Genomic DNA, 26,629 nt, shown 5'->3' with positions numbered 1-26,629 from the left:
AGCAGGCTGGCCTGTGCGGTGCCTCCTCCGTGCTGCGGTGCCTTCGCCACAGTGACGGCGGCCATCCGGGCATCCGACACAGCCATCGGACCCTGTGGCGGTATGTACGACGGCAGCGGGCTGCCCGCCACGATGTCCACCGACCGCACTCTGCCCACGGCCGCCCCCGCACCGACGACCACACCTGTCCACTGTAACACCAGGGCACCTTCCAACGGCACTCCACAAGACTGCAAGGCGCAGAACCAGGAGGTCAAGGGGAGTCCCGCTTCGGCGTTGCAAGCTGGATAGCCTCAACGTAACAAATGCAAACTGTTTGCGATCAAAAGAAAAATAAATAGAAGCACAATGCTAGCTCTTTAAAGGAAGCAGAATGGTGTCGGCCTATATTATCACTCCACGCGACATGCTTCGACTAAGAGTTCGGCTCCCATTGATGTCGTGTTTCGTTTTGTATTCGGTACACAGTGGCTCTATTACTTAGGCTTGCTGAATCAGATTAGATCCGCGGCTTCGCGTATTAGTCGGCGTACTGTGCAAACGCGCAGCCTCGGCTCGCCCTCGTGCTGGTGACCGCACCGCGCACGTAGCCCGTGCCTCGGGCTAACTTCGTCGTCATCGGGTCGAGAGTGGAGCACAACAAAATGCCGCCAGGCGCCCCGAAACCCCACTCGGGAAAGCATTCTCAACTTCGTCGTCGTCTCTCGCCAGTTTCCATCACACTTCGCCAGTCGCCCTCTGCGACGTCATGAGCCGCAAGCAACCTGTGGTCGATAAAGCACAAAGAAGGCGGAGAGTGCTGTTGTGCTGACACTTTAAACTCGATCACCAGATAATTTGCCCTGATGCTGTGGTTTTGCAACTGTTGGGTTTGTGAAAATTAGCACCAGGCAACCACGGATATTCGTAGTAGGTACAAATAATTAAGATCCGAATCTCCAGTGCCAGGTGGGGATGTTCGAATGGCTGGCGGATATCCGCAGTGGATGTCGGACGGGTATCCGTGAATATCCCTCTAGGAATATGAACTTACGACATTATATACATATTTTGTTTTTCCACACAAAAAAATTCTCTTTTCGAAGGGGCACAATTCAGCCGATCAAATTTCTATCTCAGTAATTAGTTTAATATTAGGATTAATCAGTTAAAATAACTCGAATATGGTGCTGATATGTAGGGAACTGAATTAATTGCGTGACTTCCTGGCACCCGCTAAGCAAACCGAGGCATGCTGCCTTCCATGAAAACAAAACTCCTACCAGGGGCCGCGGCAGAGCGACAGGCCTAAAAATCGATCCAATCCAATCCGTGAGCCAACCGTTCCGGCGCGGTGTTTGCGTAGTTTTTCGTCGCGTCGTGCTTCTTTCGACATTTATTTTTCTACAGTATGCGGTTATTTCGTTCTATGGTTGCTGGGCTGTGCTATAAATGGGATGTATCAACTATGCGCTCGACAAGGCCTTCTTCTGCACCTGAAGCTTTCGTGAAAAAGCTCCGGTGTCGTGTTGCGCCTGACTCCTTGCTGAGATTCCGACTCTTTGTTGCTTCGGATCAAAGGAGCGACCTGGTGTTATAACTTTCATGTAAGTTACTGTGCTTGAAGATTACTTTGAGGGTGTTACTGTGGGTTGAGCAAAGCGCTGTAGCATATTATACTCTTCCACAACTTGTTTGCACTGGAGTGGAAGTTATAAGTACGATGCGGTAGGTGCCGCAAACGCTCTTGCCCCCGTTCGCGAACCTATCACGAAGCTCCATAAGCCAGTGCAGCGCGCCTGTCTCTTGCTCTACACTACGAAAAAGTTGAGACGAGGTGTACATGTATGGCGTGAATTTAAGGCAGTTAGTTGTACGTAGGTTCATAATTGCGATAAAACAGAACGCACGGAAAGGATAATGTCAGGGCTGTATGTGTTTGCAGCGATTTGCGACTGATTTTTTATTATTTTGTTGCGGCCTTTTCAGTGTGGATGTAGCCCGCCTGCAGAGTGTGTTGATGCCTAAATTATGCCATGTCATGGAAAGCGCAGGTAGGTTGTAATTAATGTAAAATTTGTCTACCTTCACAGCTTATCTATTTGTTTCAATGTTAGGCCTGCCAAATGGATGTTTCCAACCATCTACTGCACAGTAATTTGCCCTGTGCAGTAGCGTTGTTTCGAAAGCTGAAGTGTTCTGTTGAATTTGTGAACTTTAGTCACACATTATTGACCTATTTCCCTATCGCTGCGTACTGACTGCAATGAGACCATGCAGTGCATTGGTGCAGCTTTGTCAAACATGGTTATGCCCACAAGGCTCAGTGCTGAGCAAGGTAGCAGGCTCATATGTAGCACCCTTAGAGATACATGTCCCTGGATTGTGAGCAGACCTCTATCCCTTACTCCTGTGGAGCTGTAGATCATCAAATATGTTGTTAGTGCCGGCTGTGGGCTTCATCAGGGAACCTTGTGAGCTGAGTTGTTTCGAGAAAGGCCATGTTTTGCTGCAACATGACGTCCAATGTTATGTTGACAAAGTGTTGTACAGGTTGCTCTCTCATATTTTATTTCCTTGGCCATGCAGTGTGGTTATGACTGACGTATATAGTACCTGAGAGTACAGCAGCAGCCTACAGGTAAGTTTGTACTACAGTGCAAGTTTCTTCCTCGCATATAATCTGTACTTTCTTTTTCTTTGCTGTGTGCAATGGAGGGTATCTGGCTGTAGTGCAGTGTACTTGCACAGTGATGGATAGAAGTTTGTGGGATGTGAGTTCTTGGGAAAAATTTCATTCTCTACTGTGCTGTTAACCAAAGCAGTTTAATCAATACTAGATTCATGAGAGGAAATGGATGCTCGAACCTATTCAACAAGTTTCAGCTGACTGCCTAGCAAGGCACTGCAAAAACAAATATTTTTCTTGAAATCCACATCCCGCAAACTTTTCTCTATGACTGAGCCTTGTGCCCAACCACTGAGTATACAGGTAGCTTGCAGCTGTGTGTTAAGGATTCCTACTCTCACAGTTTAATTTTTTAGACCATCAGTATGCATGTGATTGCCTGTGGGAGTTGTTGTAGTGTCTTACACTGTAAACACATTTTTCATGCACTGGCACAAAACTGTTTCCAGTGGATATCTTGCCTTTTCTTTTTGTACTGTTTTTAAGCAAAATATATTGCATTTCAAGAAATATTTTCACCTCCATTGGTTACTGCTTAAGAGTTGTTCAATATGTATACTTGCTCTCGAAGCTACAGATGCATAACCTTGAACTATTCGTTGCAGAAACCATTGTAATGAAATATATGTACAGTCTAAGAAGCACTGCACACCTTACGCTCCTGCCCATCACCTCTGAATACATGAACGGCTTTATAGTTTGATACAACTCAAGAATGCAGTGGTGAATTCCCCTCAAATGAGGCCTTCCAACCAGTGGCACTGACCAGTTGTCAGATGTCGTGGTTATTTCGGTAACGTGAAATCGCAGGCGTCTGGCATGTACCTCCATAAAATGTGATTAACCGCCATGTCATGAAAACCAGTCAACGCCATTGGCTGGAGGGCCTCCGTTAATGGCCATTTGCTGCATTCTAGAGTTGCATCCTACTACAGTGCCAACAGTTCATATTAGATGTAGAGAACATACCAATCTGTTATGTTCCACTAATTCTTAACAAGCTTCTAATGAAATGTTCTTTCTTAATACGTGCAAAGCTGTTAAGCTGGCTATTTTCATATTCTTCCAGCCCTAATGCCCCTGTTTGCAAATTGTCCCGGGCCAATTTTCTTCATCCCTTTACAAGAGTCTTTTTTTTTTATCTTTCATTGGGTGTCATTTGAAAATATATCTTCATTATTACTATTTCAGTAATAGATAGCGAAACATAAATGTGGTGTTATCTTTTCTCATGGAACCGATCAAAAAAATTGCCTGCTCGCAATTTTGTGTCTTTTTTTTTCAGACCTTTGCAGCCCGAAGGTAACATACCTCTGCAAGCTGTGGTTGGCACTGTGACATTGTAGGTTACTAGCTTAAATTTGATTTGTGTGCTATATGCATCGTAAACACTTCTGTACCTCTTTTCAGAGCATCTCTTTTTGGAATACCAAGTTCAAGCATGTGAGTACTGCCTGTTCCAAGTAACCCTTCCTATTGCATGAAACATCTGCCACTATGACCAGCTTGAAGAATTTCTCTATTGTCTTCAGACTTATACATACATGTCTGCCTTGTGTTGATCACTGCCTATTGTGAACCATTGTAGGCTTGTGTGACATAGTGTGCATGTAGAACCTTTGTTGTGTTCTATTCAGGGCAGTATGCCCTAAGTGGCAGTACCTGGAACGCTGCCTGCAACACATAACACGCTTCACCATTGCGCTACTGCCTGAGTAGAAATGATGCTGCAGACTCCAGCTTATGCACCATAGTCACATTTATCATGTAGGCCTGTTCACAGCCACCTGATTTTTGGATTGTGGGGAGTGCCTGCAGAAGATTCTTACCTAAGCTCTCTCCAGCTCTATGACCAGGTGTTGGTCGGTGCCTCGCAGTCAGATAATGAATATATAGCAGTATTCTGCCTCATTTGGGAAAAGGTCTATAGCTAAAGGTGAAACGAGCTGTTCAGACAAGTAAACAATATCTCCGTCTTCACTTTTTGATCACGCAGATGTGTATGACAGGAGACTTGGCCAAAAAGTAAGTTTGAAATGGTCAAGGGCAGCATTTTTGGATGCGTGATCATATGCACCAGATTGACGGAACATTGAACCTTTTTGTGTAACTTGTGGAACTATAGCTTTGCAGACTGATTCAGTGACATTTTGCAGTAACTGCTGCGTTCAGTTCGCGATGCTTATCAGCAAACATATTTTCTTAGATGTCTAGTCCTTCCAGTTTTGCCACTTATGGGTGTCAGTGCCTGTGCAGCACATTTATTGTGCTGCACTTGATGATTACATTTCACTTCAATTGTTCAACTGCACCGTGTTCTCTTGTATTGTATATTGGTTCATTACATTGCCAGTGTGGGATGCATGAAGGCAAAAATCTCTGGGCATCTGATAAATGCCTCAGTTCTTACTGCTGGTAAACATGACACAGCCATTGCATGTTTCCTTAGAGTTTAGTGTAGTAAGTGCAGTAAAGTGCAGTGTAGTAAATTATGTTTCACACGGTTAATATATTGTGTAAGTGCCCTGCAAGATCATCTAATTAGCAAGCCTTTTGTTCTATTTGACAGCACTTGCTTAAAGGGCAACTGAAGAGGTTTTAGAATTCGATGAAGTTAAGGTGTTTGAATGTGTGAATATTGCAGGTAAAGCGTGGGAAGTCTTTCTTTGCTAGCATTTGAAATGGTGACTTAATCTCTGTACAAAGTCGTGTTGGCGTTCAGGCTTCTCTGCAGTTCAGTGTACCTGGCATAGGTGGCAACGATGACATCATGTTCGGCGGTGCTACGTTTTCAGCGAAGAAAAGATTGCACAAACAAAGAAGACCACTGTTACCGAAAGTGAAGCTTGTGACACGTTGTTTGGTGGCATCGGGCGACGCACACCGGCATTTGGGCGAGGGTGACAGAAATCTCAAATTTCAGCAACAAAGATGTCATCACCAAGCTTCTTCACACTTCTTCGACGTTGTGAGGAAACGTCTGAGATTTAATCGATGGTTACATCACAGTTTTAAATGCTAGCGCAAAACTACTTGCCACACTTTACCTAGAACCTTCCTACTTTAGAAGCACTGCATCTTGTCGATCAAAAACTACTTCACCTTCTCTTTAAAGTAAGCAGTTGACTTCAGAGTTGAGTCTAAGTACAGTCAGGTTTCACCATCTTGTTTCAAAGGATCGCACTGCTGTCTGTCAGGAGCGTCTGCTCCCATTAGTTGTATGTGTGCAAGGAACTCGTTACTTATTTTCCTGTTAGAGCAACCCATTTTCTGTTGTCTCCGCACTTGTAGAAAAAGAACCTTTCGTTTATTTTACCATTTGTCCACAGGGGGCAACAGCTACATAAGTGACTACCCACCTGACCGGCTGCTGCGAGATGCTAAGCTCTATGAGATCGGTGCTGGAACTAGTGAAATTCGTCGACTCATTATTGGGCGTACCATCAACCACGAGCACAAGTGAGGTCTGTTTCCCCTTGACTTGTTCACCTTGATGTCTCAAATACGTCTAGTGTGTCATGTTGAGGTAACTGAGAGCACTGTTATAGTCTTTCACAGTTGTTACTGATACAAATGAACAGATAGTGGAAGTATGTGTATATATCTGAGGTTCTCTTTTTTTCACGTCTTGAATTGCTTTTGTAATCCAGATTTTAAAGCAAGTTAAGCTTTTGATGGGCCACTTTTTTAAAATGCATTGCTTGCCTGTCGATGTGACTTGTTTGGCATGCAGCTTTAGAGAATTATTTGTGAACACTAGTGTGTTCATGGTGCAAACGAGACTTCTCATTCTGCAGTCTTGTGTTTGGCCAATACTACCAGTGTTCATGGTGCTTTGCATATTGAGTTTCCAAGGCCATGATTACATGCAAAAAGCAAACACTGCTTTTGGTTTGGGCACATTTTATGTGAATCCTGTCTCAGTTTATTTTCTTTGTTTTGGTATCTGTCACAAAGTGCGTGCATGCCATGTCTTTCTTTTTCTTTTTCGGGCGAGGTGGCCACGGCGTCGGTGGTTTGCAGGCATGTCGCAATGCGGCGGCGACGATTTTGCACCCCTCGCGGGAGGCAGTTGACCGCTTGCGACGCTGGAGGGTCAAGGCTACTCTGCCCCCTCCCCAGGATTATCGCCGGGAAGCGAGCGATTGCACAAGGTGGGGATGGGAAGTGGCCGGTTGAATGCTCTAGCACCCTTCCTGACCTTGGCAAATTAGCATCGGTCCTCGTGAGGACCGTCGCTTTCCCTCGCGTCCCTTCTCAATCGCTTCGTGTTTCTTTCCCCCCGTTCTCAACATCTGCAAATCGTTGGCGGACTGTGCCTGGAGGATTCGTTTGCTGGTTTTTGTTTGTTTGTTCGTATGCCGTGGGATCGCGGCGGTGGGAAAACCGCGAGCGAGTTAGTTGGCTTGGAGATTTCGGTGCGTGCGGACGTGTGTGAGGTTAGCCAGGGAAGTGGTCGGCAAGCGAGCTAAGGCGGGTGTCTGACGCATAGAGCGCGGCGACGGCGGCCCCGAAGACGCGTGGCCCAAGCTTGCCGGTATCCGCAACCCCCCATCAGCCCCGCACGCCACCATAATAAGCACGAACATAAAACATTGGGCATGATGTTATGATCCATGTTTATATTTGTTCATGTATTTGAGCATCCCAGTTGTGCTTGCTCGTTAAGTTTTCAGAGGAGTTTGGTATCTTGTAAAGCTGTAGTCGATCATACTTGTAGCATTCAGTATGTGGTTGTCTAATCTACACATTGCATTTAACTCTTCAGACCTGATATGAGCATTTTTTCCTTGGTGCACTTTAGTACAGTGTTCACTTTTTCTGTGTCTTTGAGTTCACCTGCACTTGTATTTAAAGTTCACAACTATCTAATGGTTTTCCACAATACATTCAGTGGAGGTTTTATCCATAAGTGCTGGTAATTGTAATCTGTGAGCTCTGTAAGTGTGATATTGTGATTTCCTTGCGGTGAAGTGAACTAGATGCTGCCAGGGGCAAAAGTTTGGAAACCAAATGAGCACCTGCCAAATTTTACTCCTGCATCACCTGGTGGCCTGGCATTCTGCTGTTAACACTGCGCATGGCACCCATTTCCTCAATATTCAGTGTTTTCCATCATGCACTGGCATTCCCAGAGTTTGCAAACTACAGTGGCTTTTTACTAGCGAAAGAAAAAGAAATGTTTTTATCCGAAAGCAAGAGCCGTTCTGAAAATTTTAGAAGAGCTGTGAATGTTTTGTTGCATGCGAGCTTGTTGATGATTGCTCTAATAGTTTATGCTTCGCCTCTTGCTAGAAACCTATAGAGGGGGAGAATGTTAAGCAGATGCTATCAGATGAATATTCCGGGAAGCACGAAATAGATGCACCAGCTGATGATGCAGGAGTTCAAATTTGGTGATGTTTGTGTGGCCCACAAACGTTTGTTGATAACTTGTTGATAAGAAGGCATGACATGCGAATGACCGCATTAGATTCGGGGGGATATCCTCAGATATCTGGATCAGACATCCATGGGAGATAGTTGTGGTTACACATGCACCTCCGTCGGACGTCTGTGGAAGATCTGTTGGAGATGGCGGATCTTCCACGGATATCCGTATATCTGAACAGTGGTTGATTGGGATAGTATTCAGTCGCTTCCAAATATTCAGAAATTCCTGAATATCAATTTCTTGAATCAAATATGAACCGAATAACAAATATGTTCGATTTGTTCGATATTCACACACCTATAGTAAGGTGTGAACTTGCAGTATCATGAAATTCCATCTTTTCCTTCATCCACAACCTGTTCTCTCCTTATTGCCACTTTTGCATACCCTGGAAACTATGCTAAGTGTTGTTGCTTCAGTCGCCTTTATTTTTTTTCTCTTTCTTTTTTGCACATACAGGACTGTGCTGGTGTCATCCTGTTCTGCGCAGAGAAGGGAACACAACTGGCCCTAGACGCTGTTCAATGCTTGGGTGAGTACTGTGGCAGATCAGAATGCTGGGGCTTGTACTGAGGGGCTAGCCAGACTGTTTTGGATGCAAATAATAGAATCAGTATGTTGCAGGTGCAAAAAGAACGAAATTTTTTCACAAAGGCTGCATTCTATAACCTTTTGAGAGTGGATGCATAGCGAGCCAAATCTTTAGCTATTGCGCCTGACGGCCACCTTTTGGCAGACACAGCGAAAGAATGATAAAAGAAAAAGCTTCTACAAAGTTACAGAATATGGCAGAACCATTATTACAAATACAAATGTTTGAATCAAGAATTGCAAGCGTAGGGATGCTTCCACACAGAGAAGCCTACACCCTTTTTTGTAAGTTGAGCGTGTGGCTCTAGCGCCGAGCGACCACAACCCCCTGAAAGCGGGGGTTGGCGCATCTGCAAACTTGAACTGACACACCCAGTGGAAAAATGGTAACACAAGCGTGTAGAAATATACTACACATGATGGCACCACCCCAGCACGTTAGCTTTGTGTTCTGACGCACATTTTTGAATGCAGAGTAGTGAAAATTACACTAGTACGTCAGTGACAGTGAAAGGGTTAATGACTGGGCACACTGAAGGCAGTGCTTGAGAAGTTTTACCACTGGGTAGCAGTGTGAAATTATCAGTTGCGAAGAACATGCTAGGTGACAGGGGTGCTTGTTCCTTCATTCATGTGACCACGTACGATCCACATGTCAGTGTTTGTTGAGTAATTGTAGCTCTGCATGTGTTATTGTTCCTGTTTCACAAAGCAGTGACCACATAGCAGCATATCCTCGAGTATTCCCCACAGCACAGTGCATTTAATGCAATGATGGAGAAAACAAGGACCTTTATTTTCAGCAGTGCTTAAACGATGGCAGTGAATGGTGGCACTAACAAACTGCATATTTCAACGGCCCCGGAGCACAGTTCGTAAAATGAAACTGGTGCACCTAGCAGACTCATTTTTGTTGTGGAGAAAAGTAGCCCGTTTTTTTAACAGCTGAGGACTGTACACTTCGATTATCGTCATAGTTATTGACCTGTAAGAGTTAACATTATGCCATTTGGCTTCTGGGGATTGAACTGCACTGAGCCGTGCTGCATGCCAAGAATGTCAATTAATGGTTCCCTTTCAGTTAAGCATATGGCATGGTGGCACAATGGCTTTTTTGTCGGCTCCTGAGCGCAGTACCACGGGATTGAATCCCAACCGCAGTAGCCGCATTTCGATGGAGGCAGAAATACAAAAACACCCGTGTGCTGTGCTTTGTCAGTGCGTGGTGAATGTCGGGTGGTTGAAATTAATTTGGAGCCCTCCACTGCACCATTCCTCACAGGCTGTGTGCAGCTTTGGAGCGTTAAAACCACATCAAAACAGGAAACCACCACCACCACCACCACCTGACAAGCGATGATGCGATGCTTAGCTCTCAGAGTGAAGTGAGATATATGTAAAAGCAGGCTCTGTTATGTGATTCACTTGCCGAGTATTTGAAAAAAAATCTGTATGTGCTATATGAGTATTTTGATTTTTGTAATAAAGCAGTGGAATGGTGAAGGTAGTGATTTTGATTAATTGGGTCTGCTGTGAGCAAACCGATTCGCAGTTCCTGTGAACAAAGGCTATATTATGAGACTCCGCCTGATGTACGACTTCTGCATTACTTGTGTGCTGCACATAAGGATTGAAGTATGACAACGAAAGGCCTCCTCTTGTTATTGTAGGTGTTTCAAGCCTCACAGGTAGTTGTCTTCCTTTTGTGAGTTGCGTGTGAACGCTCTTTGTACTTGTAAAATGCCCAAAGACAAACATAACTATTGGCACTTAAGCTTATGTGCTCTGCTATAGAGTCATCATATTTTCATAGTGCATCGTGACAAAAGCACAAGTGGAAAGGAGGAAGGAAGAAAACAGACACGGTGCTGCTACAGTTAAACCTCGATATAATGAAGTCAGTAAAATCCACGCCTTACTTTTTTACATTAAAATGTCGCTACTGCGAAATTCATCTTCCATCATGTAAAGAACTCTTAAAAATGTATTGCAGCTCACTTGCAGGAAACACTTTAATTTGCATTTAAATCGGTCTTCTACTATACTTGTGTGCGTTCTTCGCTGTCGACATTGGCATTACGTCTCGTTTGTGTGCCCATTGAGATTTCACAGCATTTTACTTGTGTTGCAAGCTCACGAATCACCTCACCATATCTATTAAGTCGAGTGCCTGGTGTGCGATGCACCTGTAATAGGTTATGGTTTAGCAGTCATCATCGTCCTTCTCGACATTGCCGACATGACAGCATGTTCCGTTGTCGCCTTGTGGGCAGGGAAACAAAGGGGGGAAAGCTACCAGCGGCTAAAGAGACTGGCTCCTCTCTTTCTCCACGTCAGTGAGAGTGAGAGGTGTCTGTCAGTTAGCACCTCATGAAATGAAATCTGGGCCGACCTGCACCTCATCGCTTGTTGCACTGGAAGCGCAAGCGCACGCAGTCTGAGTAGGAAGCGAGTTGTCAGTCGTGAAGCATATGACTGCCTTACAGCTGACTTGTGTACCGATGGCCCTGGCTCTTCCGGTCTTCCGGTCAGAGCTGATAAATGTGATAAACACTGCGCGCTGCCTCTGAGCACAGGTAGCACTCTGCATTTGACACTGATTTTAGGCAAGATTAAAGGTAGCGAGAGTTGCAGCTGGCCTGGCTTGCTGTGCTGACACTTGTGCCTTCTAGTGGATTCGCTTGACATTATGTTTGCCTGCCTCATCCATGCTACCTGAGTTAGCACTGCAGTCGGTGCGCTTGCCACTATATCATCATTATTGCACTTCCATGTGCCTATGTGGTCTTCTACATCTGTCAGCTGGGCGGCATCCTCTTTCATGCAAGTGCCACTGTGCACGCTTTCGTGTGCGCTCTGCTCAGCCATTTGAGCTCGAGGTAAAAGTTTTTCTCGTGTTAATTTTGAGCAAGCAGTGAAATTTCGTTGCGTTAAAACTGTGGAAAATTTAGTTTGTATTGAAGATAGAAATTTATGGTATTCTATGAACACAAAGTTGTAAATACTGTGTTACGTAGAGGATTTTTTTACACTAACGGTCGTTACATCGAGGTTTAACTGTATTATGAGTATGTTACTAGTGTGCTGTTAATATGCCATTAGTATTGCTGTGTCTGTCTCGTGCCTTCCCCTTATGCTTTTGCCTTGGCGCACGATATAAATATGACGACATCATTCCGACGGCCCCTAGTGTTCTGTGTTTGTTTGGCAATTTGCACAGTTAACCTTTTTTCATAGAACTGTGTGTTAGGAGCCATCAGTGGGAATGAGAGAATGATAGGAACGTGATTAATTTTGTCTGAATTCTCGTGTAACGAGTCTACGTACAAGCACAAAGTTCTCCTGATGCCTTGACACGTTTGCTGCCTCCATCCGTGCAAGCAAGTGAGCATGTCCAGCATGGTGGCTGTGGTGATGACACATTCGCACCAGCCTACAAGAGTCACTGTACTGCATGGCCCCCTTTGTAAGAAATATTAAAAGTAGTGGCGAAAACCATCTTTAATTTCAAGTCACACCAAGCATCAGTTCTGGGAGGTTCTTCTTGTGGCAGCATCTGGTCCTCCTGGAAAGAAAGTGAGCAGCAGGCAGGTGTCAGACTTTTGTAGAGCTGGCTCCCACTCGTCGGCTCAGTCACCACAGCAGATGCAGAATGATGCATCAGTGCCTCATCAGAGAGATAATTCAGTTTCTGTGGGGCATTGTGTTAAACAAGCAGCATTCATCATGTGAAGAAAGTACCATGCACTGCCCAAGTCTGCATTGCAGGAGCCACCCTTGGTTTTAGTGAAAGCATGTTTCAAAAATAAACTCGCATATTTATTTTATATACATTATGTTCCTATGGAATTCCATGAATTCTGTTTTCTGACTTTTCGGAATTCAAAATTTTCCACTGCAAATGGTTGGGGGCCCTAACCATACTAGCCATCCCAAGTGTCTGTTTTGTTGCTTAACCGAGAAGTTTTATACTGCCAGAAGCTTTGCTCTTCAAACGGAAATGCAAAACACTCTGCAGTTGTTATAAAAAGAAACTCAGTGTGTGAATGAAAATGGTGGTGATAGATTGGCGGAAAGGAAAATTTACTTGACTGCAGGCAGACTACAGTGGCATGTCTGCCTTGTGTTGATCGCTGCCTGTCGTGAACCATTGTAGGCTTCTGTGACATAGTGTGCATGTCAAACCTTTGTTGTGTTCTATCCAGGGCAGCATGCCCTAAAATTGCCCCATTATGGGCTTAATAGCAGGAACTGCAACGCTGCCGGCAACACACAACAAGCTTCACCATTGTGCTGCTGCCTGACTAGAAATGATGCTGCAGACTCAAGCTTATGCACCATAGTCACATTTATCATGTAGGCTTGTTCACAGCCACCTGATTTTTGGATTGTGGGGAGTGCCTGCAGAAGCTTCTTACCTAAGCTCTCTCGAGCTCTATGAGCAGGTGTTGGTCGGTGCCTCACGCAGTCAGATATTGAATATATAGCAGTGTTCTGCCTCATTTGGAAAAAGGTCTATAGCTAAAGGTGAAACGAGCTGTTCAGGCAACTAAACAATATCTCCGTCTTCACTTTTTGATCAGGCAGATGTGTATGACAGAAGACGTGGCCAAAAAGTATAAGTTTGAAATGGTCAAGGGCAGCATTTTTGGATGCGTGATCATATGCACCAGATTGACGGAACATTGGACCTTCTTGTGTAACATGTGGAAATATAGCTTTGCAGACTGATTCAGTGACATTTTGCAGTAACTGCTGCATTCAGTTCGCGATGCTCATCAGCAAACATATTTTCTTAGATGTCTAGTGCTTCCAGTTTTGCCACTTATGGGTGTCAGTGCCTGTGCAGCACATTTCTTGTGCTGCTCTTGATGTTTACCTTTCACTTCAATTGTTCAATTGCACCATGTTCTCTTGAATTGTATATTGGTTCATTACATTGTCAGTGTGGGATGCATGAAGGCAAAAAAAATCTCTGGGCATCTGATAAATGCCTCAGTTCTTACTGCTGGTAAACATGACACAGCCATTGCATGTTACCTTCGAGTTTACTGTAGTAAGTGCAGTAAAGTGCAGTGTAGTAAATTAGGTTTCACACGGATAATATATTGTGTAAGTGCCCTGCAAGATCATCTAATTAGCATGCCTTTTCATTCTATTTGACAGCACTTGCTTAAAGGGCAACTGAAGAGGTTTTGCAATTCGATGAGCTTGAAGGGTTTGAATGTATGAAACTTGCAGGTAAAGCTTGGGAAGTCTTTCTGTGTTAGCATTTCAAATGGTGACTTAATCTCTGTACAAATTCGTGTCGGCGTTCACGCTTCTCTGCAGTGCAATGTGCCTGGCAGAAGTGGCAATCATGACATCATGTTCGGCGGTGCTACTTTTCCAGCGAAGAAAAGGTTGCTCAAACAAAGAAGACCATAGTTACCGAAAGTGAAGCTTTTAGCACGTTGTTTGGTGGCATCGGACGACGCACACTAGGATTTGGGCGAGGGCGACAGAAATCTCAAATTTCGGCAACAAAGATGTCATCACCGAGCTTCTTTACACTTCTTTGACATTGTGAGGAAATGTCCATGATTTAATCGACGATTACGTCACAATTTTAAATGCTAGCGCTAGCTAGTTGGCATACTTTACCTAGAAGGTTCCTACTTCTGAAGCACTGGAACTTGTCGAATTCTCAAAAACTACTTCACCTTCCCTTTAAAGTAAGCAGTTGACTTCAGATTTGAGTCTTAGAATGTACAGTCAGGTTTCACCAGCTCGTTTCAGAGGGTCCCACTGCCTTCTGTCAGGAGCGTCTGCCCCCATTAGTTGTATGTGTGCAAAGAACTCGTTACTTATTTTTCTGTTATAGCAACCCATTTCCTGTTGTCTCCGTACTTGTATAAAAAGAACCTTTGGTTTATTTTATGATTTGTCCACAGGAGGCAACGGCTACATCAATGACTACCCAACTGGCCGGCTGCTTCGAGATGCTAAGCTCTATGAGATCGGTGCTGGAACTAGTGGAATTCGTCGACTCATTATTGGGCATACCATCAACCAGGAGTACAAGTGAGGTCTGATTCCCCTGTCTTGTTCACCTTGATGTCTCAAATACGTCTAGTATGTCACATTGAGGTAACTGAGAGTACTCTTGTAGTCTTTCACAATCGTTACTGATGCAATTGAACAGATAGTGGAAGTGTGTGTATATATATCTGAGATTTTTTTTTTTTTTTTTCAAATGTTGAATTGCTTTTGTAATGCAGATTTTTAGAGCAATTTAAGCTTTTGATGGGCCACTTTTTTACAAGTCATTGCTTGCCTGTCGATGTTACTTGTTTGGCATGCAGTTTTAGAGAATTATTTGTGTACATACTGTAGTGTGCGCATGGTGCAAACAAGACTTCTCATTGCAGACAGAGTATGTAAGTAATGAACTTATGCAGTCTTGTGTTTGGCCAATAATTCCAGTGTTCATTTGACGTTGTGCTTTGCATATTGAGTTTTCAAGGCCATTATAACATGCAAAAAGCAAACACTGCTTTTTGTTCGGGCACATTTTATGTGAATGCTGTCTCAGTCTATTTTCTTTGTTTGGGTATCAGCGGTTGAGATTATATTGTGTGGGCCATTGAAGTGTTGCACAGCATTAGTGTTGCCCTGTAGTAATGCCCTGGATTTTTTTTTTCTTTCGGAAGCTGTTCATTCAAAATTTAACAGAATTTACATTAAACATCACTGCATTTCAAACAAAAGTACTATGCAGCCCTTTTTGTACCAGGCTGTCCCTGGCACATGTAGTGTTGTTCTGACTGCATGAATCACCCTGGTCTTATCATTCCAAACCTTACCCTGGAGTTCATCCATCAATGGCTTAAACAAAAACTGATGCCATTTTCTTGGATTCATGGTGTCTTAACGGTGGTGCAATTGCTCGTGAGTATACAGAAAATGTCAGTGTTTTGCTGCATCATTTATTTCAGGGTAAGCGTGAACAGAAAACTTTGGGCATTATGTTATGATCCATGTTTATATTTGTTCATGTATTTGAGCATCCCAGTTATGCTTATTATTCAGAGGAATTTGGTGTCTTGTAAAGCTGTAGTCGATCATACTTGTAGCATCCTAGTATGTGGCTCATTAATCTACACATTGCATTTAACTCTTCAGACCTGATATGAGAATTTTTTCCTAGGTGCATTTTAGTACAGTGTTCACTTTTTCTGTGTGTGTGAGTCGACCTGCACTTGTAGTTAAAGTTCACAACTATGTAATGGTTTTCCACAATACATTCACTGGAGGTTTTATCTATAATGTGCTTGCTGGTAATTGTAAACTATGAGCTTTATAAATGTGACATTCTGATTTCCTTGTGGTGAAGAGAACTAGATGCTGTCAGGGAGAAATGTTTTGGAAACCACTTGAGCACCTGCCAAATTTTATTGCTGCATCACCTGGCAGCCTGGCATTCTGCTGTTTAGACTGCACATGGCACCCATTTCCTCAACATTCAACGTTTTGCGTTGGGCACTGGCATTCTCGGAGTATGACATAGAAAGCCACACTGTGGCAAACTACTGTGGCTTTCTACTAGCGAAAGAAAAAATATTTTTTTCCGAAAGCAAAAGCCGTTGTGAAAATCTTAGAAGAGCTGTTAATGTTTTGGTGTATGCAAGCCTCTTGATCATTGCTATATAGTAGTTTTATGCTTCGCCTCTTCCTAGAAACCTATAGAAGGGGAGAATGTTAAGCTCAGATGAATAGTCCTGGAAGCACGAAATAGATGCACCAGGTGATGATGCAGGAGTTCAAATCTGTTGATGCTTGCGTGGCCCGCAAACTTTTGCTGATAAGAGTACGGTCTTTTAGCTGTAGTATGCGAAAATTTTCCTTCCCCTTTCACCATTGTAGCTTTTTGGTGAATGGCATGCAGTGGTGGTGAGGCTGGGATTTAGCACTGACTTTGTCAAAGCATGTATATGCAGTAGGTCGAGGGTTGTGCAACGAGGCAAAAATTTGCATTCATAAGGATTGGTAAGCATGTTAGTTTTTTTTCTGCTGCTGCTAGACTGTTGCTGCTGAACAAATTCGCTCCACCCGTCATGCTTACTGGTCCTAGGGGCTAGGTTTTGGTACTGTTGTGTATGCCTATAACGGAAATTATGCTTAACATCAGTGTCATTTTCTGCGTGCAAATCCTAGTATGTATCATTTTTCTGGCGAATACTAAGAGTAGTTCATGATATAGGTAGATATTTTTCTGAGGTAATGTTCTGCTTTAGAATTTGACTGATCTGTTTTACATGCAAAGAATATTGCTACTTTGGTGTACAGTTTTTGTTTATTCTTACTGCTCCAGGTGATCGCTGCCATGAAGTTAAGCTTGCCATTTTGTTATCCGTGTTGAAAAGTCAAGGACACCGTTTTACTGCTTACCATTTTACCACGTTAGCACTACCTGAGTTTGTCTCCAAATACCCTAGCAGTGGTATGCTATGGGGCTAATGGCTGTTTCACATGGTGCGATTGTTGCCGCAACGCAGTGCAATTTCTGCCGGTGTGCGACAGAAATGCACGTCGTCGCAGGGCCACCTCGACAGAGTTTCAGCAAGTTCGTCGCACTGCCGCGGCGTCGGTGCGATCACAGCGATGGTCACAGTAGTCAGCCAATAGCAGCTCAGGCTACATGACAGGAAATGATGGAAGGGAAACCGTCGAAATTTGGCGTTGGCGCTATTTTGACTATCCTCTGGCTCTGGAAAGGCACGCCCGCCGCGAACTTCTGCTACCCTACCCAACGTTTATAGATACTTTTTGCTGCTACCATGTCACGCATGTTATTCAACGAAATTTTGATTGACGAGATAGAGAAGCGACCACTTCTTCTGAAGATTTCATTGTATGACTACCGAAAAACGAACCACAGCCACCTGTGGCAAGACGTGCTTGATGTTATGAAAAAAATTGACCCATCATGTATGTACTTTTGCTGTTCTCTCGCGTGCTTAGAAATCACCTTGCGTTTCATTGGCAGGTGCTGTCACTGTTTAATTGGGACGCGAGCGCCTTGCGTTTCGCCTGCACCAAAACGCGGCCGCCACGGCCAGTATCGAACCAGTGCCCCCGGGCGCAGGCGGATCGCCCTGAAAAGTGAACCACCGCTGCAGGGCAGCAACTGTTCTAGCGTTGCGCTAAAGCTTTCCAATATGCCAGCATGCATGTAAAACATTACTGCGCAAAGCCGTGCACTATTAAACGATGCCCTTGCGTTCGCATTACAGGCTGGTGTTTGTAGCTCTGCCATGCTAAGCATGTTTTAACTGCGGTAGTTTGTTTTCTAAACACAAACAAATAAAAATGCTTTCTCCTGAACTTTGTGTCTTGTTTCTACTACGCAGTATCAATTGAAGAACTTCAAGCGCGGTGGCGCAACCTAGAGGACTCATTCCGCAGAAAAATAAAGGAATTGAAAGACAGCACGCGGAGTGGGTCCAGCGGCAGGTCAGTGAAGGCCCGGTGGCCCTACATGCAACGCATGAGGTTCATGCAAGACATCCTGGAACCACGTCGGTAAGCACCCAGATACATGTATTGCCCAGTGAATAGCGCATTGCGTGACCAAGACGACAATCCCATTAAATGAAACCCAGTTTCATAGTTTCATTTGTGCAGCTAGAGTCACCTGCTGAGCTTGATCATATGCTTTCATTTACTTATTGCCTCTCTTACAACCTGCTTTACTTGCAGTAGTCATGGCAACATGCAAGTAGAGCTTCGTGAAAGCCTTGATGAGGTGCAAGTGCCGGGGAATGATTCCCAGTTTGAAGTCTACCCGGCAGAGGAAGCCCCGCAAGAGCTATCGTCACCTGCTGAACCAGACCCTTTGGAGGCTATATTCGCCACCCCCAGTGTGCCCCATGTGCAAACAAGCACACAAAACCAACCACAGAGCACTGCACCAAGGCCACGTAAGCGTGCAGCAGAACTGGAGGCAGTTGACGCGAGAATTGATGTGATTAGAACCGCCTTTGCGGCTCAGCAGTCAATGGACGATGTTACGCACTTTTTATTATCGCTGCACCCGGCAATGTCTAGGGTGCCGCAAGATATGCAAAGTGATCTCAGAATGGAATTACTGCACATCGTCTCAAACTATTCTAGAGGTGTGTACCCTGCGAACCTGCTTGTTACAGGTGTACAGATTATGGAGTAAGACCAGATAGCTTTAGAATAGGAGGACTCAACCGGCTGGAGGGATAGGGAAATAGCGGTGAGCCAGTGTGCATGTGCAGAACGATTACAGCCCTCAGGTAGTTGTTCTGCGCGTGCACACTGGCACATAGCTGTTCCCCTATCCACCTAACCATTTGTGTCCCCCTATTCTAAAACTCCCTGTTTGCTGCAATGAAAGGTGTGCTGTGATTACTATGTGTTCATGTATTATTTACCATGTGTTGTTTCTTCTCCTTTTATTGCGTGTTGTGTTCGGTTTTATGGCACATAGGCGGCTAAGACCATCCTGCCTTGTATTACGTATTTTGGTTTGGTTTATGGGGGTTTAAAGTCCCAAAGCGACTCAGGCTATGAGGGACGCCGCAGTGAAGGGCTCTGGAGATATCGACCACCTGGGGTTGTTTAACGTGCACTGACATCGCACAGTACACGGGCCTCTAGAATTTCGCCTCCATGGAAATTCGACGTATTTTGGTTACTATAGTAAGATGCAACTTAATAACAGCAGCAGTTGGTAACATTAGCCCTGTAGTGCGCTAATCGTTCGCAACAGTAAACTAAATCATCATCGTAATGTGTTACTATATCAGACAAGCCACAGGCATCGAAATTTATTAGTTTATCATTTCATCTAGCGGTTGGCTTCTCTTTTGGGTAAAAAGAAAAGCTTTAACAACAAACTACTCCTTTCTCGTGGCAGAATTGTGTTTGTGTGCAATGCAATTACGTGAAAATGAATTTTTTTTTCGGACTCAAGGTGTGCCTCCTGTAATTGCTAGACTGTGTTGCATGTGTTTTTGGTACAATTGTTGCTGTCTGTTTTTGTGGTTCATTGTTGCAGTGTTTTTTATCACGTTTTTTCGTTCACACGGCAATTCACCTGTACTTTTTTTTTTGTTCCTCTTTCTTACTGTGATACCCTCCCTCCCACTGTAATGCCATTTAAGGTGGTGTAGGTACTGTGATAAATATATTAATTAAAAAATGAGCTAGTGTGCCATTATATGAAGCAGTAAGTTGTTTCTTTGTAACACGTATGTTTGCCCAGTACGCCTCTGCTTATCTGCCTACTCACCCACAAGCAATGTATGCTTACGTGCGGTAGAAAATATAATCGAGAAAAAAAGAAGAGCTACAAACAAATTTATTATATAAAAAATCAAGTACAAGGCTAATTATAGCTGTAGACCAGGACAATCTTGACATAAGTGTTTCCATGGTGAAACATTGATAAATACTGAAGGAATGTAATGCACAGGTAAATAAATTATATACAGCGAACTTATACAGTAAAAAATGAGGATTATTTCACTATACAGAAAATAACAGAGACCAAAGAAGGGTACAAAACATATGAACTGTTCCAATTGAATTATCCACTAATTACGCAGGCCAGCAGATGTTCGCTGCCATGGCACAGCACCACAAGAACTTGAAAAATATGTACAAAACAAATCCCTGCTTTCTGCAGCTGTCCGGCTGTAGTTGTGTCCAGATGGTGGCTGAAGATCAAGCATACCCGATCCACCATCTGAAGACAACTGACCATTGGCTGCATCTCGAGGTTCATCATCAGAAGTGGCAGACATGTACACGGCATCGTCACGAAGAAAGTTATGAAGCGCACAACATGCCATCACAACATAGTCGGCATTGCTTGGCAGAAGGTTGATGCTGCGTCGAAAGATGCGAAACCGTGACACCATAACCCCGAAAGTATTTTCCATGCACCTTCTGAAAAGCAAATGGTAGATGATAAATTCGCACGCTGCGTTAATGTGACTGTAAAATAGACACAGCAGAATCACCACAATCACCTTGCTCTGCTGAGCCTGTAGTTGAAGATTCTTTTTTCTTCACTTTGGCTCCTGCCAGAATAAGGCCGGAGAAAATCTGGCCGAAGCTGGAACGCTTCATCTCCCACAAACACATGGGGTGCAGCCGTCTGTGTGCCTGGCAGGTGTTCTGGTCCAGGGAGCCCAAGACTACTTCTTTCAAGGCACTTGCCAAACCGTGACATGTTTAAAGTACCCCCATCGCTTTTCCTACCATATGCACCAACATCAACCATCACATACTTTAAGTTGCTATCGGCAACCGCCAGCAACACAATGGAGTAGGTTCCCTGTAATGAGAATGTATTGCAAACACAGTCAAATCTCAACATGATGCACAGCTACCAAGAACAACATACTTTGTAGTTGTAGTAGAGGCTGCCTGAGTGCGGAGGGGCCTGGATTTGTACGTGTTTACCATCGACTGCTCCAACACAATTTGAAAAGTTGCATTTTTCCTTGAAACCTCTGGCAACTTCGTGCCATTTTTCAGTTGTTGCCACCTGAAATGGAAGCTATTTAAGTTATATACATTTTAAAATTAAAGCACCAGACTGCTTGTTGAGACTAATAGTCGAGATAAACGGTGAAATCTGCATTCCTTCATGCAGAACTCGGTCTTCAATTGCACAAAAAACTAGTTTAGCTCACTTGTGCATAGAAATGAAGATACAATATATACCTTAAGGTACAAAGGCTGCAATGTTGTCCACAGCAGTCTGCATGTAGAATGAACTGTAGTTGTTGATATCCCAACACGGAACTCCAGGGCCACATCCTGCATGTACATGCCTGAAGCCAGGTATCTGGGAAAAAAAATGGACAATTACGACGCTTTCACTGAAGCTTATTTGCTAGATGTTTTTAGTCATTGTGCAAATTAGGACCTGAAAAGAGTACATCTGGGAAGAGCATAAAATTAAAAGGACACTGGAAAATAGCAGCAAACAAAAAGAATGACATATTAAGGCAAAGTGATTTCAGCGTACTGATATGTTTGCGTACGTACCTTAGCGTTATTGCCAGCCGTGCTCGCGACGGCAGTGGCTCGCGCACAACATAAGCTTTTGTCAGATGCTCCTCAAAGAAGGAGTGCAACTCCTCAAACTTTTCAGGTGTCATCCTGTAATATTTCTTGAAGTATTCGGGGTCGCCAGACATAAGCAAAGGCATCTGCACACAGAAATTCTAGTATGAGAACACAAGCAAGAGAGGAATATACACAAAATGAATTTTGACAGTATAAACTCACCACTGTGTAGAACACTGACTCTTCGTTGCGGTTCTGCCATATCGGCCGCGTCCACCACCGCCTAGGTACCGGAGCGCTCAAGAGAATCCTTTTCTTCTGCAGAAGGTAATACTCTTTCAATAGGAGGAGCTGCTGCGGGCTGAAATGCGGTAGTAGAGCGCCTGCTCGGCCGTCTGCCAGCACCGAAACTTTGCTTGTGGCTGGTGTACTGCTCATCAACAGCTTTTTCTTTTCAAGGAGGTAGTACTCCTCGAGAAGCAAACTACTTTGCGCAACTGACAGGTCCATAGCGAAAGAAACGGAGGCTAGAACGGTCCCTCTAGGGTGCCACGGTTGAATGCTCTGCGTCAAAGATTGCGCGCCGGAGGTTGATCCATGCGTACCGTGTGCAACACTTTGTTGACTTCGCGGCGAGATGCGCATAGTTGCGTATCTGGTAACAAAGGCAAAAAAAGAAATCTCGAAAACGTTTTATTGAACATTATAATACATCACGGCGCAATATAATTGCCCATGATTACGACACCAACGCCTTCTACGATGTTTTACATTTATTGCAGCCAAAGAATTTTTGGCCACTGAAAGGCGGCACCGACGGTAGGGTGCCGACGGCACGGACTGTAATCGTTGGCATGTGAAACGGCGGCTGCGATTACCGTCGCAATGACAGTGTGACCGGGCGGTATTTTTTCGTTCGCGTCGCACCATGTGAAACAGCCTTTAAATGTCCTTTAATGCACCTTCATTTTGAACCCCATAGTTCAACTATTTGTTGATTGAGCCCCGCCGCGGTGGCTCAGTGGTTACGGCACTCGGCTGCTGGCCCGAAAGACGCGGGTTCGATCCCGGCCGCGGCGGCCGAATTTCGATGGAGGCGAAATTCTAGAGGCCCGTGTACTGTGCGATGTCAGTGCACTTTAAAGAACCCTCAAGTGGTCGAAATTTCCGGAGCCCTCCACTACGGCGTCCCTCATAGCCTGAGTAGCTTTAGGACGTTAAACCCCAATAAACCGAATAAACCGAACCTATTTGTTGATTGAATTTTTCAATCTCCTATTGTGACCCTGTTTGCCATTTAGGTTTCGATGCTTGTTATCACACAGCTTTCCTTTTTGTCGGTGTTCTTGTTTAGGGCAGAAGGGATACTCATTGGGCAGCCTGTGCTTGAGCTGCCTTGCAACACTTGTGACTGTTCATTTGTTTAAAAGGTTGTATTAAGTTGCTGCTGCATGTGGCAATAGTGACCTGTTTGAGTTTGGCTGTATTTTATGTTGATGCATTTATTTGTTTTGAAATATATGGTTTGGTAACTGTTCAATGTGTTGTCGGCATTTATGTCAATATGTTATCAGAAGTTGAAGAAAGCCCGTCTTTTCTGTTAAAAAACGAAGTGTAAGAAGTTTGCAAGTTTGCCTGTTATATATGAAGACTCTGTTTCTACCTCTAAGGCGAAGCAGGGAGAACTGAACGTGAACACTGGAGTGATGACCTTAAGTGTGCTTGAGGCTTCTTGACAAATATCAGCACTCTTGGCCATTGAGTTGACTGGCAACATTTGTGTGAAGGTGTTGGACTGTCTGTTGTGTGCCACACATGTCATGCCGCACAAGTTAAACAATATGTCTTATTTGTAGTTTTTAGTGAAAGTGAATAAAGCACCAGCAGAACCTTTTCAAATTCGTATTGAGGCTTATAGTTGTGAATACTGCCTGTATCATGCATATGTGTTCGAGTGGCACGACAGATTGAGGGACGAGCTTGAAAGTGGGAACACAGTCACTGCCCTAGACTATCTCTCATTTCAAAAGCTAAAGAAAATGTGGAATGGAACACATTTTTTGAAGCATTTTTTTGCTAACAAGTGCATTTCCTATACTGGAACAACTGTGATACCGTATAAACGCGAGTAAGGGGCACTTTTTTTTTCCAGATTCAAGGGCCAATTTTCAGGGTGCGGCCCATACACGCGATTTGCGAAAAAAAAAATTTTTTTAAGTAAAAATACACCAATCAGGGAATGAACGGCATTTATTCTGCGTCGAATCGTCACTCGATGAGTATTTCGACTCTGAACTGGTGCTGTGCTCTGGTGCATGCTCATCCCAAAAGAAGCTGCGCAGCACGTCCGCTGTCAACGCGTAGCTGTTTTTCCGCACCTCCATCACATAAGAGAGCAGCTCTTCTTCCATTTCGGGAAACTCGCACGGCCTGCCTCGGAAAGCGGGCTTTTTGCAGCTTGCGTTTCTCAATGCATCCTTCTGGTTGCACCATCATCGGACGCACTCCTCGGCTGCGTCGAATTTCCTGCCCGCCGCACGCTTGCGTGTTCGAGAGCTAACTCCCATCCCATCGTGCTAAAACTGCAAAGCTCGGCGGCAGCAGGCGAAAGCCACAACCACCACAACTATGGCAAGCATGCTAACAAGCCACAAAAACAACAAAAGGCTGGAGCTGGCGATGCTGATATCGATGTGGATGGCGGGAGGTCGCGGCGAAGAAAAAGTTTACGGTGATGATGACCGCGGCCTTGGGCGCCATCCATGGACGGCACTCGGAAGCTCCTGTGCATGTGCAGCGCCTCCTTTATACTTTCTGGCATGTGTGTGGCCTCCATGATCAAGCGCTCCGCGATCAAGCACACTTTTGCTCGCAGCCGGAGCTGATCGCGTAGGCCACGGCGCGTGCATTTAGAAGGCTATTCCCACCTGGGTCGTGGAAAGTTTGGGTGCGGCCCTTACACGGATTTATTTTTTTTAAGCATTTCCGTCGGGAAAATGGGGTGTGGCCCATACACGGGTGCCGCCCTTACACGCGTTTATATGGTAATTACTAGATTTTGTTCTCTTTTCTCTAAACGGAAATGTTCTTCAAAGAAACACATTTTGAATTGCGTCATGTAGTAAAGAAAATGGCAATTGCATGTCCTGTATTTACTCTAATCTAGGCTGGCCTTGATTGTGAGCAGACACCGTAAGTTAAAGGCCAGAGAGCTAAAAAAAAACCTTTCGTGAATGTAAGCTGGCTGAAAAAAAAAATTTGAGAACGAGAAGGCCCTTCTCATTGAAGTGCATGCAAAAAGCTGGTCGCTCTGCCCCCTCCAATGAAAAACATTCTTTGCATTCTCACCAAAGTCTCACCCAGTTTGGACAAAGGTAGCACTGTTTGCTTGGTGCCATTACGTTGGTGCTTGGCTGGCAGAAAACTTGGACAATTGCTGGAAGTTCACATGTTCCTTAAGCTAGACATCCTTTGGATGGTAAACTTGGTCAGAATGGCAACCAGTCTCCTGTACCTCCGTTGTCTTCGGCTACAGACAGTAATGGCTACAGTTCTGCCTTCTGGTGGATGCTTGTGGTGGTGCTGCTTGCATGCAACATTTTAAGTTTGAAGGAGTTTTTGTTGTGTTTTGTGGTTTATTTATAAATCCTCGAACCTAAGCCTACCGAAGAATATCGTACCTCATATTTTTTGAAACTGTCGGCCTAGACTCAAATAAATGCAGTAAACAGCTGAGAGAAATATATTTCCTCCACACCTTTCATAATAGAAAATGATAGACAAGACTGCATCACTGCATGAATGTGAATGGCTGGTATATTCAAAATGATAAGCACTCGAACACTGGAATTGTGATGCATGTAGATAATGAGTTACAGGGTTAGTTTTGTTATATAACAGTCAGACCAGATATAAATCAAGAAGTATTACATTGGTGAGCAAGGATAATGGAAAAACCTGATTGCGAAGGTACTGTGTACCTTTTACAGCAGCACAACAGCGAGATGTTCCGGGTTTATAGGAGATTTATTTCAATAAGTTACTGTACAGTGACAAATCAACCTCCATACAGCTGAACATTCCATTGCTATGTGTACTTAAAGTACTACTGGACAGTTTCATGGCTAATAAATAGTTTTCTTTGTTTTCTTTCAGTAGAAGCAGCATGTCAAACCTGAGCAGCATTGCTATCACACTTCCTTTTTTCTCTCAACAATGCGTTATGTATACATGCTTTGCTATGCACTGAACGATTTGTTTGTCTGGAATTTTTTACTGCTGAACAGATTGTGTCAATGAAATGTAGGTTACAGCAACTCCATTCTGAGAAAGTCTTTATGTGGATTTGATCTGGCAACAGAGAAGTTGAATAGCATGTTTGCAGGGAAAAAAAAATGACAAGTGCCATAAAAGACATAAATACATTTTAAAAAATTACATCTCTACTGATGTGCCTTACTGCAGCTACATATTGCAATGCAGTGCATAAGGCTCACCAGAAGGGATAACATTTCACTCAAAAAAAAGAATGAACAAAGTGAAAAGGCATCTCCTTGTAATCTACCCAGCTATCAGACACCCAGAGCAAGACAAAAGCACTGAACTCTTCATATGGCACTCCTTCCAAAGCAGGAAAACGCTAATACATCCACAGTCACCAATAAGCACAACTGTTTGGGAGCGAGGTACAAGTGATTGTAGCAATAGAGCAAATAGGTGGTCATTCAACTTTCAAGCTTCACGCCTTCGTGTATTACATAAACCATATCCTTGGGCTCTGCTGTTATGATTGTACATATTGCGGGTCACACGCTGTGGGCCACAAGATGTGCTATGTCTTCCAA

General features: G+C 44.1%; 1 protein-coding gene across 10 annotated transcripts in view; it reads left to right on the top strand.

The window, feature by feature from the left end:
* Positions 1-1,322: 1,322 nt before the first annotated feature.
* Positions 1,323-26,629, top strand: part of LOC149353465 (uncharacterized) — a 196,194-nt gene continuing 170,887 nt past the window's right edge. For 3 of the 10 annotated variants that reach the window (XM_089582575.1, XM_089582572.1, XM_089582573.1), the window contains exon 1: positions 1,323-1,586. Coding sequence is in view for 7 of the 10 variants with exons in the window: in XM_089582564.1 (XP_089438690.1) it covers positions 14,645-14,756; positions 18,086-18,257; positions 18,435-18,900 (750 nt within the window). In the remaining 3 variants the exon portion in view is untranslated. Of the gene's footprint in view, positions 1,587-1,968; positions 2,034-2,568; positions 2,621-3,953; positions 4,011-4,078; positions 4,112-5,997; positions 6,133-6,665; positions 6,823-8,561; positions 8,635-14,626; positions 14,762-18,085; positions 18,258-18,434; positions 23,691-26,629 lie in introns of those variants that run through there. The other 7 variants (XM_089582564.1, XM_089582570.1, XM_089582568.1 and 4 more) reach the window with 7 other exon arrangements.

This window comes from Amblyomma mixtum, chromosome 3 (assembly GCF_055824585.1).
Source record: "Amblyomma mixtum isolate Tamu chromosome 3, ASM5582458v1, whole genome shotgun sequence".
Lineage (NCBI taxonomy): Eukaryota > Metazoa > Arthropoda > Arachnida > Ixodida > Ixodidae > Amblyomma > Amblyomma mixtum.
The sequence above is the reverse complement of the archived record's forward strand: the minus strand, read 5'-3'. Positions and strand labels throughout refer to the sequence as shown.